The sequence below is a fragment of the Enhydra lutris genome, unplaced genomic scaffold (assembly GCF_002288905.1).
Source record: "Enhydra lutris kenyoni isolate GAN:26980312 unplaced genomic scaffold, ASM228890v2 scaffoldscaffold90, whole genome shotgun sequence".
Classification (NCBI taxonomy): domain Eukaryota; kingdom Metazoa; phylum Chordata; class Mammalia; order Carnivora; family Mustelidae; genus Enhydra; species Enhydra lutris.
The window spans coordinates 6,942,829-6,958,055 of NW_019154174.1; the positions used below are offsets into that span (position 1 = coordinate 6,942,829).

General features: G+C 55.1%; 2 protein-coding genes across 2 annotated transcripts; both read left to right on the top strand.

The window, feature by feature from the left end:
• Positions 1 to 257: 257 nt before the first annotated feature.
• On the top strand, positions 258 to 5,642 carry LOC111162270 (transforming growth factor beta-1-induced transcript 1 protein). The gene is made up of 11 exons (XM_022526562.1): positions 258 to 270; positions 1,563 to 1,678; positions 1,801 to 1,853; positions 1,957 to 2,099; positions 2,264 to 2,351; positions 2,468 to 2,573; positions 2,685 to 2,879; positions 3,836 to 4,009; positions 4,231 to 4,312; positions 4,595 to 4,743; positions 4,981 to 5,642. Exons 1-11 carry the CDS (start codon positions 258 to 260, stop codon positions 5,245 to 5,247), a joined length of 1,386 nt encoding a protein of 461 aa, XP_022382270.1. The 3' UTR covers positions 5,248 to 5,642.
• Positions 5,643 to 8,989: 3,347 nt separating this feature from the next.
• On the top strand, positions 8,990 to 15,188 carry LOC111162180 (sodium/glucose cotransporter 2). The gene is made up of 14 exons (XM_022526394.1): positions 8,990 to 9,134; positions 9,683 to 9,754; positions 9,831 to 9,935; positions 10,736 to 10,900; positions 11,211 to 11,316; positions 11,563 to 11,643; positions 11,796 to 12,025; positions 12,328 to 12,463; positions 12,706 to 12,813; positions 12,921 to 13,071; positions 13,198 to 13,366; positions 13,441 to 13,656; positions 14,478 to 14,607; positions 14,693 to 15,188. The coding sequence occupies exons 1-14, from the start codon at positions 9,009 to 9,011 to the stop codon at positions 14,914 to 14,916; spliced, it is 2,019 nt and encodes a 672-aa protein (XP_022382102.1). The 5' UTR covers positions 8,990 to 9,008; the 3' UTR covers positions 14,917 to 15,188.
• The last annotated feature ends 39 nt before the right edge of the window (positions 15,189 to 15,227 follow it).

Here is a 15,227-nt window from a genome sequence, read left to right on the forward strand (position 1 = left end):
CTGGGGTGTGGCTGCCTCCGCGGCAGACAAGCGGGCTGGGCCTGGGTGGGCCGTGGACCTCCTTCCCTTACACGCCCCCATCCCGAGTTCTCCCGTTCTTTGCACCCCCGCCCCCCCCAAGCCCCATCCCAGCGGGTCCCGGCTTCCTTACATGGTCACGGCCGGGCCTCCAACTCCCGGACGTCCCCCCCGCCCCCCGCCCCCACCGGACACAGCCCCCGCCCTGCTCGCCCCGCGCGGTGCGCCCGCGCCCCGCCATGGAGGACCTGGGTGAGTGGGGCTCGGATCCCCTTGTCCCCAGCTCCTCACCGCCATCCGGACCCGGCTTCCCCATGCTGGAAACCCCTCGCACTCCCCGCATCTTCCCATCCCCGCCTCCTGTCTTCTTGATTCTGGTCTCTGCCTGCGCCTCCTTTCCGACTCCACGTCCCCCTTCCTGCCTCTCCCTTCCTGCCTTTTCCTGGACTGGCCGCTCCCTCCCTTCTTCCCTCGCTCAGCTCCTCCATCACTAGCTGCCAACGAATGGGCAGGGAGATGCAGCGCCCACCAGTGGGCACCTGGGCTCAGGGGCGCTGGGAAAGGAGGGGTTAAAGGGGTCTGGGGTCCGGGCACTGGGAAAGTAGACAGGAAGGGAGAATATGACATCACATTCTGGAGAAGAAAACAGGTCCATCTCAGGGTTTGGGGAAGAAAAGAATTATGCACCCCTAAATATGGTAAGGGTCGGGTCTTTGGGGGACAGAAAGAAAATGGATGAGGGCCAAGATGCCAGGGAGAGGTTAAGGGTTACACTGTGGTACTCAGAGATAAGTAAAGGAGCAGGGAGTTCTAGGTTCTGGGAAGGAAAGGGTATAAAGGATCTAGATCTGGGAAAGAGAGTTGGGGGTGGGGGTGTCTTGGGGGAGGAAGGAGGACCCAGGCATCTCCTCCTTCTGGTCTGTTGAAAACGGATGGAAGGCTGTGCTCTCCAGGCTAGAGAAGGGGTTCAGGCACCCTGCGATAGGGGGTGCTGCTCAGCAGGGGTAACCGGCACTGTGGAAAATACGCCAATCAGAAAGCAGGTCCCAGCAGACCTGCCAATGAGGAGAATAGGGTGGGAGCCAGTGCCTGGATGCGGGCCAGGGCTGGGCGGGCCTGTTTAGGTGCAGGACAGGGCAGGAATTAGTGGGCAGAAAGAGCATCCAATCAGAAAGTTGGGTGCCAGGCATACAGCCAGTTGAGCAATTTGGGGTGAAGCCAGATTTGGCTTGAGTAACGAGTCAATTTTGACTGCATCAGGGAAGATGCAGAGAATAAAAGAATCAGGCAGCTTTTGTGTAGGACTCCCAAGATGAGCCATTTGGGATGTTTTGGCCATAAATATTCCTTGCTGCCCTTCTACTTCTCTGCCTTGGTCTGGCCTGTGTTTTTCCATCTGATTTCTGACTTCTGCTCTTAATACTGGCTTCTGCCCTCCTTAACTACAGCCTACTTGGAACCCTTACCCTCTAATCTCTTAAGGCCCTGTGTCTGTTCTAACCTTAACCTCTCAACTGCTCACCCTGGTGGCCTGTTCCCTGCAGATGCCCTGCTGTCTGACCTGGAGACCACCACCTCACACATGCCAAGGTCAGGGGTTCCAAAAGAGCGGTCCCCAGAGCCTCTCACAGCTCCCCTGCCCTATGGCCACCAACCACAGGTGAGATCAAATACTAAGAATTGGGGTAACACTAGGGCCAAGCTTGGCTAAGGCTAGAGGGATTTTGGCTTGAGTGGGGCAAAGTACAGGCCTATCATCCCACACATGTGTCCTCTCTGTAGACAGGGTCTGGGGAGTCTTCCGGAGCCTCTGGGGACAAGGACCATCTATACAGGTGAGGGGCCTGGGAACTGGGAAGATGGGGAATCCAACTGAGACTCAGGTAAGGAGGCTTGGATTCTCCACCCCTGAACACAGACTCCCACCCTGTTTTGCAGTACGGTTTGCAAGCCTCGGTCCCCAAAGCCTGCGGCCCCTCCGGCCCCTCCATTCTCCTCTTCCAGCGGTGTCTTGGGCACAGGGCTCTGTGAGCTAGACCGGTTGCTTCAGGAACTTAATGCTACCCAGTTCAACATCACAGGTACCAGGTTACAGAGATAGGCCTTGATGGGATGGGGAAAGGGCAGGAAAGGGCAGAGATTGGGGGTATACTCTTCACAGGGTAGCAGCTAAAGGGACACGAGTCTCAACTGGGAGGGGGTAGAGTATAGTTCCATGTCCAGTGCCCTTCTTTCCTCTCTGCAGATGAAATAATGTCTCAGTTCCCATCAAGCAAGGAGACTGCAGGGGAACAGAAGGAGGACCAATGTGAGGACAAGAAAAGGCCCAGCCTGTGAGTTTGACACAGCTGGCAGAGCTGGGAGAGATGTGATGGATACCTGAGTTACTGGAGGGTAGCATTCATTACTCTGGGGGACTCTGAGCTGATACAGACTGTGTTCTTCACAGCCCTCCCAGCCCATCTCCTGTTCTCCCAAAGCCTTCAGCAACCTCCGCCACCCTGGAGTTGGATAGACTGATGGCTTCGCTGTCTGATTTCCGTGTCCAAAACCATGTGAATCAGGTGGGGTGTGGCCCAGTGTGGATTTGTGGCTTCCCAACCCCTTTTAGGACCTTCCACATCTGCTGCTTTGCTGACTCAACTGTCGTGTCCTCTTTGCTGCAGCTTCCAGCATCTGGGTCAACCCAGCCACCAGTGCCAAGCTCTGTGAATGAGGACTCCCCATCCTCACCAGGGCCGGCCAGCAAGGGCAGCCTAGACACCATGCTGGGGCTGCTGCAGTCTGATCTCAGCCGCCGTGGTGTTCCTACCCAGACCAAGGGTCTCTGTGGCTCCTGCAATAAACCTATTGCTGGGCAAGTAAGTGGGGCCCTGTGAGTAGGAAGGTAGAGACCCATGGACCTATCCTTATGGAGAGCCAGACTTTGTGCTGTTCCCTTTTACTAAATGACTCTGGGAAGTATTACCTGGGTATTATCTGGGTATTACCGTTGTTCATATTTTATAGATGAGGAGACTAAAGCTCTGAGTCACACAGCATGTAGGTGGCAGGGTGAGAATTCCGACTCAGTTACCCTTTATTGTGGTTCTACTGTGTGTGGGCACTGTATTAGCTCCTTTATAAACCTCCATCTCACTTAGTCTTCACAAAAGTCTTACTGGTGCCACCCACCATCTCTCGGGCACCAACAAGGACAGTTTCTCCTCCACTAGCATCTGGTTTGTGAGCTCTTATTCTTGGCTTATGGACTGAGTAGATGTTATTGATGACAACTGTGCCCAGTGGTTGACCTAGATCCTCCTGCTATATCTGGTGCCCTGCTTCCATTCCAAAACTTCCAATCTTAGCAAAGCAGGGTGGCATTATGACCCTTGTGGGCCCTAGGCACGTTCATCTTCATGGGCCCCTTCCTCCATTAAAAAAAAAATTTTTTTAAATTGTGCTTTATGACTGTGTTGGTGTAAAGATGAATATATTAATATTATACATCAAATCATTTTCTTCTAGCTCATTTTTGTCTTCTGACTTTAAAAGTAATTGCAGCATTTTCATGGGCTCCTAAAATTATTGAGGGCCCTAGGCACTGTGCTGCTGGAAGCCCTGGGTTGAATCTCTGTCACTTACAGACTGACTCGAACATTAGGTTCTTCAGCCTGACCTCTCAGGGAGGGAGGGGAGAAATGAGCTAAGGGAGTCAAATTGTAAAAAGAGAAAAAGAAAAAGGAAAACTTGAAATGTGCCATGTCAACCGTGGCTCACTGGGCACATAGCAACCCGAGGGCTACTCTGACCCAGGCCTTCCCCCCAAATCCAGGTGGTGACTGCGCTGGGCCGGGCTTGGCACCCTGAGCACTTCATTTGCGGTGGCTGTTCCATGGCCCTGGGAGGCAGCAGCTTCTTTGAAAAGGACGGAGCCCCCTTCTGCCCTGAATGCTACTTTGAGCGCTTTTCCCCACGATGTGGCCTCTGCAATCAACCCATCAGACACGTGAGCCCCGCCTTTCCCAGAGCACCCCCACCCATGCCCAGCCCCTTCGCCTCACCCAAGGCCCTTTGGACTCCGCCCACTCTCTCTGACTTCCAAGGTCCTTCTTGGGTCTCCAGCACCTCAAACGCCTACTTAAACCCGTTTCCATAAGTATCATGATGGGAGAGGGAGGGTAGAAGGGATGGAGGGCCACACTGAGTGTCCCCGTTCATTCTCCACAGAAGATGGTTACTGCCTTGGGCACCCACTGGCACCCGGAGCATTTCTGCTGCGTCAGTTGTGGGGAGCCCTTCGGAGATGAGGGTGAGAGCTTAGCTCCAGTCTCGAAAGATACCCATCTGCTCAATATCCCGCCTCGCCCACTTTGGTCCAGCCTACTACAACGTTCCAAGTCTTCTGGCCCCACCCTCTCGCCCCCGCGCGTGCCCATTCTGTCCCCTCCCACTCGGCCTCCACCCTAGATCGGATCCCTCCTTCTCTACTGCTCGTTCTGACTGCCCCTAATCTGGCCCCACAGTCTCAGATCTCTCAAGTCTTGGGGGCAGCCCGCAGTTTTTTTTCTTTCTGCTCGGTTTCCGCCCCTAGGTTTCCATGAGCGAGAGGGCCGCCCCTACTGCCGCCGGGACTTCCTGCAGCTGTTCGCCCCGCGCTGCCAGGGCTGTCAAGGCCCCATTCTGGATAACTACATCTCCGCGCTCAGCGCACTATGGCACCCGGACTGCTTCGTCTGCAGGGTGCGCTGCTGCGCGAGGTTGGGGGGGATGGGGAGAGGAGGGGAGCTGGACCAAAGGGAGCCCAGCTTGGAGCCTGGGGCGGGGCGATTGATTCAGGTATTCAAGGCAAGGTGCCTCACGTCGCGGGTGGGGTTGTGGGCAGTGGGGTTCCCACGTTGGGTTATTAAGCTCCTAAAGCTAATTATTTGGTCTGGGGGTTGGCGGCTGACCTAGCCTATCGCTACCGCCCTCCCCCAGGAATGCTTCGCACCCTTCTCCGGAGGTAGCTTTTTCGAGCACGAGGGCCGCCCGCTGTGCGAGAACCATTTCCACGCGCGGCGTGGTTCGTTGTGCGCCACGTGTGGCCTCCCCGTGACCGGCCGTTGCGTGTCAGCCCTGGGCCGTCGCTTCCACCCAGACCACTTCACCTGCACCTTCTGCCTGCGCCCACTCACCAAGGGCTCCTTCCAGGAGCGCGCCGGCAAGCCGTACTGCCAACCCTGCTTCGTCAAGCTCTTCGGCTAACCGCCTGCGGGCCTATGACCCCACGCTTCCCCCAAAAGACCCCACGGCCTCGGCCAAGCTCTTTGAGCCTGGGGTCTCTCCCCAGCCCACCCTGGGAAGCCCCACCCACTGGAGAGACCCGCCCCTGAGGTACTCTGTTCTATACTCTTCAGTTCTCTATGGTCAAATTCAGAAAAGGGCCCGCCAATTTCAAGACCACGTACGTGGGTCCTGCACTGTAAAGCAACCTACCTGAGGTCTTCACTTTATCCCCACCCTTGAGGGAGCCCCCTGACTGGAGGCGGACCCTTGCAAGTCCCACTAATGAGAGGACAGGCCAGGACATACCTGCTCCCCGCACCCTCACTGTTCTGTGCACTTTTTTTTTTCTACCTACATAAAAACACATGCCACATGACGCTGGTGCGGTGTCTCTGTGTGCGGGAAAGCCTTGGGCGGTGATGCCTTGCCTCTCTCCTGCTGGCTCTGGCTGCAGCTGGTTCTAGGTCCCTGCCCTGTGGCCTCAGGGGGACCTGTAGCCTCAGCCTTTGCGAGCTGTCCCTCACACATCAAATGAGCCTGCACTGGATTGTACAGAAAGTAGGGAGCCAGAACAGGAGGTCAAACTGGGCCCCACGGAAACTTCCCACCCTCATTCCCCACTTCTTCAGCAACCTGTATCCTTGAAATAAACATTAATGTGTCTCCAACCCCCATCTCCCACTCCCTCCCACCCTTGTCACCTTGTCTAATTTTCAGATTTTCCTCCCCTCCTGAAAAGACCCTCCGAAATGGGGCTCCATGCAGAAGTGCCAATTTATGGCCACTCTCTGTATCTGGGCACTAAGGCACAGCTTCGCTCTTACTTGTACTAACTCATAGCCTCTCCCCTAAGCAGAGGATGACACTTGGGGTGGTCAGAGTCGTGACCAAAGTCAACACTAGGGGCTGTATGAGCCAGAAGGAGGCTTTTAACTCAGACTGGGAGTCCAGTAAGTCTTCCTGGAGGAGGGAACACCTGAGCTAAGCCCCAGCAGAAATGGCTAGGCCAGGGATTTTTAGATGTGGAGTTTAGGCTCCATCTGAACTCAGGACCCAGAGCCTTTTTGAGCCTCTGAACCTTCACTTTGGACCCTGCAGTACCCTAAGGAGAGGGCTGGGATTCTTGAGTCCAAAGTGCAGGAGATTTTGAAGCTGGAAATGATGGATTCTCAGAGACCCTTCCTACTTGAGGAGGAATAGCTAGCCAAGGAGAGCATGTGTGAGTAAGACAAATGTGAGGTGTTCTCTGTCCTCATCTTGGCCTGACCCCCCCCCCACCCAGATTCTTTCCTCTTTGAAGCTCCTCTCCCTAGGTCTTCCCAGGCTTCCTGCTCTCCTCCCACATATTCTCCCTGGAGAAATTTGTTTCCTGGCTTGTAACCACCTTCCTGTCTTGAGGATGCCCCAACTGGCCATCTAGTCTCGATTCATTCATTTCACCAAGTATTTATTGAGTATGTACTATGCCAGGCTCTCTATCAGGTGCTGGGGAGACCACAGGGAACCAAGCAGACGTATTTCTTGACCTGGTGGAGCTGAAGTCTAGTAGAGGAGACAAATGACAAGTGCACTGATGACATCACATGTGCTGAGCTAACGGAGACTTTCCCGATGGCCTAAAGAAAGCTCACTCTTTCTCCTTGTTTCCATCCATAGCACTTCCCTAGTCCTTCATAGCACTTACTACTATTGCAAATAGGTGTTTATCTGTTGCTTATTTATGTCTGTTTCTGAAACTGGAACGCAAGCTCCTGAGAGTTTGTCTGTCAGATTACATGTTTGTTTCGCTGACCATTGTCTCTCCGGTGTCTAGAATGCTATCTGGCCGGCTGTAGGTGCTCAGTGAATGTTTATTAATAGAAGGAAGGAATGAGGAAGAAAGGAAAGGAAGGAGAGTGAGAAGGGGGAAAAATAGAGAACTAAGTTAGAGAAAGAGAGGAAGGGATTACTTTTAACCAGATAGTCTCTGTGAATATGTAACATCTAAGTTGAGACTTGGAAGGTTGAGGAAAGAAAACAGCCAGGCAAACAGCATAAGCAGAGCATTCTGGGCAGAGGAAACAGCAAGTGCAAAGGCCAGAATGTAGCAAGGGGCTGGGCATATTGAACAAAAGGAAAGAAGGCCGGTAGGCCTGGATTAGGGCGAGTAAGGGGGAGAGTAGTAGGAGATGAGGTCAAAGAGGAAATAGGTGCTACATCACAAAGGGTTTTGCAGGCCACAAAGAGGGCATATTGATTTTAAGTGCTTGTAACCCCAATGTGTCCTCTGACACTTGGACCTGGATTTCTCTCAGGTACTTCAAATTTATCATCCCCTGAAGCAGAAGCTGTAGATGTGCCGCCCATATCCACTGAGCCCGTCAGGGAAGTCAAGCAGACAGTTCCCAGACACCCAGTCTCCCCAGCTGAGTCTCCTCAGCTGCTCCCTGAGGTTCTGTCTGAGGGTGCTCTCTGGGGAAACAAGTGTGCTCCTGCACCCAGCACACCTGAAGTGGGAGGGGGAGGTTCTGTAACGTCAGAGACAGGAATTGGTGAATAAATACTCCTGCTTCCTGGCTCTGAGGGCGTCAATTCTGAGGTACATTCTCCAAGTGTCTCAAAGAATCCCCACTGAGATTGTTCATTCACAGTGGCAACCTTTTAATCAAAATGCCCCTTTATTGGCTTTTCTTCTTTCTTTGTCTCACTTTCCCTCACTTCCTCCTCAGGAAAGTCCTTGCACCCAATTCTCATCTTCGGATCTGCTTTGAAAGGACCCAACTAAGGCATTCCTTAAATATATTCCCCTAAATATTGTTTTCTGTTCTTCATCTCAGGCATGAACCTAACTTGTCATAATCAGACATCCAAGTCTGGTCAATTCTTCTAGAAAGACAGAGGTACTGATATTTATCAATACTCTCCCTTCTTCCGTTCAGCCCTGTGCTGAGCAATGGGACTCCAGGGATGAGTCAGGTCATTTCCTGCTTGTGGGTAATCCCTAGTCTGTTGGGAAGGCAGACCTGGACCCAGAGGAGGACAACACAATGTGCTCATAACTGTATCAGAAAAGTCAGAGAAGCCTTTCTTGAAGAGCCGACATGAGCTGGGTACTGAAGGTTACCTTCTGTGAGGTAGGGGTGGGCCATTTGGGAGGCAGGGAGGCACTCTAAGCAGAATGCACAGCTAAGGCAAAAGTTTGGGTGTGTGAAAATATAGGGCCTGGGCAGGGCAAGGGAGTTGGAGGGAAATGTGATATCACCCCAGGTTTGGTGTGGAGGAGCAAGGAGGAAGAGTGGGCAGGAGTCAGGGGATGGCAGGCCTTGAACATGAGGCTGAAAAGCTCCTACTTCCTTTAGTATGATGGGGGGCTAGGAAGGGTTTCTGAGCAGGGGAGTGACACTGTCAGAGTTCCATTTGAAAATGATCCCTCTGGATTAGTAAATACAAGGAGACTGACTCAGCCACGCTCCCTAGGTCAAGGTTGAAGGGTAAGCATGGATGAAAGGAGTAATTTTGAGCCTGGGTTACTGGGGACAGTGTGGGGGCTAAGGCCCAGGAAGGAATGCTCCTGAACTTGAAAGCTGTCTGTTCCACAGGACCAGTTTTCGGCCTTGATGAGACCTGATTCAGCTAAACAAAGCTGGGGAGGGGGAACAAGAGCTAGGGGACTTGTCGGCTCACTGACCTTGAGGTAACCATTAATCCCTCCTGTGAGGAAATCCACTGGCTGGTCCCTTGAGAGACAGATCATAGGCAGAATGGAGGAACACACAGAGACAGGCTCCGTACCAGGACTGGGAAACCAGAGGGTCTTAATTAACAACTCTGCTGACATCCTGGTCATTGCTGCTTATTTCCTGCTGGTCATTGGTGTCGGCTTGTGGGTGAGAAGTTGGGGTGCCGCTGGCGGTCAGGCTTCTGGGGTCTGGAATGAAAGTCTCAGGGAGACCCCATGTTCAGCAGGGGTGGGATGCCTGGATCTTTGAGGAAGAAACCTGGGGCTGGGAGCAAGCAAATCTTTTGATAGCCTCAGGAAGGCCCAGCCAATACTCATTCCTTGTCTTCCCACCTTTGAATAGGGTTAGCTGAAGGGATCAGTGGATCTCCATCAGGGACAGCATTCTAAATGAGGTCTCTGTTCCCCTATCCACACAGTATCTGACCAGAAGCCCATCCATATCCGAGGCCCCAGGAAGAGTCAGGCGGCATTCAGTCACACTCAAGCTTGTGTAGTTGGGCACTAGGTTAGGGCCTGGGTTGCTCTAGGTGCCTCCGAGGAGGTTGGGGGAGGGGGTTGGGTGGGAATCATCAAGAGAGCCCAGGGCTGGTTAATCTTCAGCCTGAAACAAGGCTGAGGAATGTGTTGAGAAGGCTAATGAGGTCCAAAGATGTGCTCCGAACCCACATCTCCTCCCCAACTCTTGTCTCTCAGTCCATGTGCAGAACCAACAGAGGCACCATTGGCGGCTACTTCCTGGCAGGACGAAGCATGGTGTGGTGGCCGGTGAGAGAGGCTGTGCTGTGGAGTGGGAGGAGGCCTAGAGAAGCAGCCTAGCTCACCCCCACCTCTGGCCACCTAGGTCGGGGCCTCGCTCTTTGCCAGCAACATCGGCAGTGGCCACTTTGTGGGCCTCGCAGGCACTGGAGCTGCAAGCGGTTTGGCTGTGGCTGGATTTGAGTGGAATGTGAGACCCCCTTTCTGCCAATAACCCCTGTGAGAACTCCTGGAACTGTCACACCTGGGGAGGCTCCAAGCAGGGGGGATGTAAGGCTGGAGGTGGGACTTTCCAGTGGTGGGGTGTGGTTGGGCTTCGAGTGAGTCACACGTCCAGCTTGCAGGCGGCGGGGGGGCGGGTGTTGGAGGTGACGACTTTCAGGGTTTGCTCCTGACTTGTTGTGTAAGCTGGGACCAGCCACTACCCTCTGTGGCCTTGATTTTCTCCTTTCTGAAGTGGGGTGAACAGCCTCAAAGATAGTGAAGTGCCTGTTCTGATTCTCTCTGAAGCTGTGAGGATCTCTGGGCCAAATTAAAGTCCCTTGCAGAAGTGGGAAGGAGATAAAGCTCTGGGACTGAGGCTTGTCTTTGAGGGTTGGGGAGATCAGGACTTCCTGGAGGAGGAGGTCTCTGCACTGAGTCTTGAGGGACAGAAGGTTTTGTTGGGTGGAGGCAGCCCTTCCTGGCAGAGGCTGTGGTCAGGCTGAGGGGTCTGTGGTTGGATTCCAGTGCTGGCGGGTGAAGGGATAGGGACCACCTTGGGAGGGACTGGCCAGGGGTCATGGCCTGGGAGGACTAGGAGGGATCTAGTTAAGGGCCCATGGAGCTGTCAAGACTCTGTCCCTTAATACCCCGGGTATACCCTTGGGTCCCCAGTGAAACCTTTCCTTGGTATAACACGTTCGGAAAGAGGTGTCTTACACCCTTCAGGGGTGAGGGTGAACTCATGGCAGGCTCTCAGTCATCCTCAGCTGTCAGCTGTGCCCGCAGGCGCTGTTCGTGGTGCTGTTACTGGGCTGGGTCTTCGCACCAGTGTACCTGACCGCGGGCGTCATTACCATGCCGCAGTATCTGCGCAAGCGCTTCGGAGGCCATCGTATCCGCCTCTACCTGTCAATGCTCTCGCTTTTTCTGTACATCTTCACCAAGATTTCGGTGCGCATTCATGGAGGGCGGGGGAGGGCCCTGGAAGGGAGGGACCACCGAGTGGGGGTCTCTAGAAAGCCCTGGAGGGGGCGGGACAAAGGAGAAATCCCTTGTAAGAACCAAGACTGAAGCACGGTCTGGAAGAAATAGGTTTGGGGGCCGTGGCCACAATGGGTGAGACCTGGGAAGGGCAGACCATCGGAAAATAAGAGAACCTTTGAAACGTGGCCACATAGGGTCGTGGTCTGGGCATGAGGTAGACCTGGGTCCCTGCCTGGATCCCTGGGTCCTGACCTGTGCTATCACTCCTTCTCCCAAGGTGGACATGTTCTCCGGGGCAGTATTCATTCAACAGGCTCTGGGCTGGAACATCTATGCCTCAGTTATCGCTCTTCTGGGCATCACCATGATCTACACTGTGACAGGTGGCTGTGGCAGGGGCTTAGGGATGGAGTGGGCTTGAAGATATGCTGGGAGCGTCACTGAAGCAAGCACATTCTGCTCACTAATTCCTGCCTCCTGATGCCCGGGTACATGAGCCTGGAGAATGGGCCATTTCTTTGAAATTTGCTCTCCAGGAAGGAGCACATCTTTCAAACCCGCAGAAAGACACCATATGTGCTGGGGGCATCCTATTTGGGCTGTCTCCACTGACTCAGGCCCCGTTGCAGGAGGGCTGGCGGCACTGATGTACACGGATACCGTGCAGACCTTCGTCATTCTTGGGGGGGCCTTCATCCTCATGGGTTACGGTACGGAGCTCAGCCAGTGGGGGAAGGGCACAGAGGTTGCGAGTCACAGAGCTCTCAACCTGGGAGCAGAGACATTGCACGTCTCCAGCATATGGGTCCTAGGGAGGGCCTTGGCACACGCGCTGGGTCCCCTGACAGCCTTGCCCTCACAGCCTTCCACGAGGTGGGCGGGTATTCGGGGCTTTTCGACAAATACTTGGGAGCAATGACGTCGCTGACGGTTTCTGAGGATCCGGCGGTGGGCAACATCTCAAGTTCCTGCTATCGACCCCGGCCTGACTCCTACCACCTGCTCCGGGACCCTGTGACAGGGGACCTGCCATGGCCAGCACTGCTCCTGGGTCTTACCATCGTCTCAGGCTGGTACTGGTGCAGCGACCAGGTGCGGGGTCAGGGCTTGGGCCGGCAAGGAAGCTGGGGAAGAACCAGAAACCACTGTGGGCAGAGCTGAGATGGGTGGAACCGGAACCCAACTCAAAGACCCGGTTGAGTGGTCAGGAACCTGGCCGGGATGGGGCTAAACCAGACCCAGTGGAATCCAAAGACTCTGGTTCTGAGTGAAGGTGAATTGCCAGCACCACTGAGCCAGAGGCAGGCCTGAATTAGAGCAGCGAGTAGAGACAAGGCCTGAGAGGGCGAGGTATGCAGGATTGGATGCAGGGAGTTGAACAGCCCTTGCCGCAGGTCATCGTGCAGCGCTGTCTGGCCGGGAAGAGTCTGACCCACATCAAGGCGGGCTGCATACTGTGCGGCTACTTGAAGCTAATGCCCATGTTCCTCATGGTCATGCCAGGCATGATCAGCCGCATTCTTTATCCAGGTAATGTCTGCAACCCCGCCCCCACCAAGAGTCCTGTGCCCCATCCAGCCCCCTGTGTACGGTAACAGGTGCCTATTTCCCGTTTCCATTACTGTCCTTTGATTTGGAAATCCCATCAACCCAGGCCCACCTCCCACCAGAGGTCCTATCTCTCTTCCACTAGGATTTCCTTTCCCCACTTTAGGGATCTGAGTTCCCAGACCAGGTCCCGTCCTAGCCACATTGTGCCCTCTTTCCTGCAGACGAGGTGGCATGCGTGGTGCCTGAAGTGTGTAAACGCGTGTGTGGTACCGAGGTGGGCTGCTCCAACATCGCCTACCCGCGGCTTGTTGTGAAGCTCATGCCCAATGGTAAGAGCTGGCCAGCTGCAGAGACTGCCACTGGGAGGAGTCACCCCGTGCCAAGTCTGCACCCTCCCGGGGATGGCTGGGGACTCACAGCTCCCATCGGCCTGCAGGTCTGCGCGGACTCATGCTGGCGGTCATGCTGGCCGCGCTCATGTCCTCGCTGGCTTCCATCTTTAACAGCAGCAGCACGCTTTTCACCATGGACATCTACACGCGCCTGCGGCCCCATGCAGGCGATCGCGAGCTGCTGCTAGTAGGACGGTGCGGCCTGGGTTCCCCCCAAGATCCTGCCCTACCAAACAGCCATGGGGTGGGGGCAGGGAACCCTCACAGGATTACGGGGAACTGGGGAATCCTGTGAAATCTCCCGACGGCCACCCACTGCAGGCTCTGGGTGGTGTTCATCGTGGCGGTATCCGTGGCCTGGCTACCCGTGGTGCAGGCAGCGCAGGGCGGGCAGCTCTTTGACTACATTCAGGCAGTCTCCAGCTACCTGGCGCCACCTGTGTCTGCCATCTTTGTGCTGGCGCTCTTTGTGCCCCGTGTCAATGAGAAGGTGAGTCTGTGTGTAGGTGGTGAACTTGGGGGCAGAACCTGGACAGAAGAGGCTGACATTCTCTCCCCTGGCAGGGTGCCTTCTGGGGACTGATTGGGGGCCTGCTTATGGGTCTGGCACGACTTATTCCTGAGTTCTCCTTTGGCTCGGGCAGCTGTGTGCAGCCCTCAGCGTGCCCGGCGCTCCTCTGCGGCATGCACTACCTCTACTTTGCCATCGTGCTCTTCATCTGCTCTGGCCTCCTCACCATTGTAGTCTCACTGTGCACAGCACCCATCCCACGCAAGCACGTAAGTGCTGGCCTCTGGAAGGGCACCAAATATGCACCATGTGAGTCAGTGCAGCCCTCTCCACCCCCTAGTCTGCCAATCCACTTCCAGGAATGCCCAGTGAGGAGGACCTGGATTTCTACACTGAGGGTCCATGAGGGTAGACTGGGAATCCAGTTGGAAGATGCATTTGCAAAGCAAGCACAACATTTTACTTAAATGACATTTATTTGAGGTGTTCTGGGTGGGCTTTAAGACTGTGGGGGAGGTGATGACCTCCCAAAGTCCTTGCAGTGGCCCCCAGGACTCAAACCACAGATCTGATTGGTGGCTAAGAGGGACAGAACACTATCCTGAAGGCCCACAAGAGGGTTTGGTCTTGTGCTGCTGCAGGGCAGGAGCCCCAGGGCAGGGCTGACTGGGGGCCAGGACAGATGAGCTGCGCAGAGGGATGGGCAGGGCTGCACAGGTGAAGTGGGGGAAAGGCAGCAGGAGGAAACTACATGCACAAATACCCACAGGAAGGAACACTGTTAGCAGGACTAGAAGACTAGAGTCTATAAAGGACTACAATTTGAGTGTAGACAGGGACGGGGGGCAATGAAGCAAAGGGTAACCAGGGCCAAGAGCTTTTAACACATAGCTGAAGAGCTTAGCTTTAGTCTGAGGGCAAAGGGCAGCCCTGGCAGGCTGGATTTGCTGAACTGAGTCTGAACATGTGTACAGGGTGGACAGAGGGAGCTAAGGTGTCTTAGGTGTCCAGGTAGACAAGAGACCTCAGGGTCGGGGGCGGGGGCGGGGGGGGACCAGCACTCTCACTTGGTCCCTGCTCCCTTCCCCAGCTCCACCGCCTGGTTTTCAGTCTGCGGCACAGCAAGGAGGAGCGAGAGGACCTGGATGCTGATGAGCTGGAAGGTCCAGCCTCACCCCCTACACAGAATGGGTGTCCGGAGCATGCTGTGGGGATGGAGGGTAAGGCACTCCTCCAGGAGGTGGGGCCAGGGACTAGGGGAGCCAGGTTCCTTCAAACTAACTGTCCCGTGTCCATTCTTCCTAGAGACCCAGTCCCCAGCACCAGGCCTGTTCCGCAGGTGCCTGCTCTGGTTCTGTGGAATGAGTGGGGGTGGGGCGGGTAGTCCCCCAGCCCCTACCCAGGAGGCAGCGGCCGCAGCCAGGCGGCTGGAGGACATCAGCGAGGACTCGAACTGGGCCCGTGTGGTCAACTTCAATGCCCTGCTCATGATGGCTGTGGCCACGTTCTTCTGGGGCTTTTATGCCTGAGGCCAACTCTGCCGGACACCATGAGCTACAGCCAGGGCAGAGCACGGCCTCACAATGAATGGGGGTGAGGCGCCTTGCAGTGGTGAGAAGGGAGTAGGGCAGAAGCGGGAGAGGGTAGGCCCTGGCGGGAGGGGGTAGGCCCTGGTTCCCCTTCTCTCCACCTTGTCTCTTCCTGGGGCCCCGTCCATCTGACTGGCAGTTACAGCCCATGAGACCTTGGCCGAACTGCCACAGCAGTTCCCCTAAGCAAAAATAAAGCTGCTGTTCCCACATCCTGCTATGGCCAAAGTGTGCTTGCTCTAGGCTCCTAT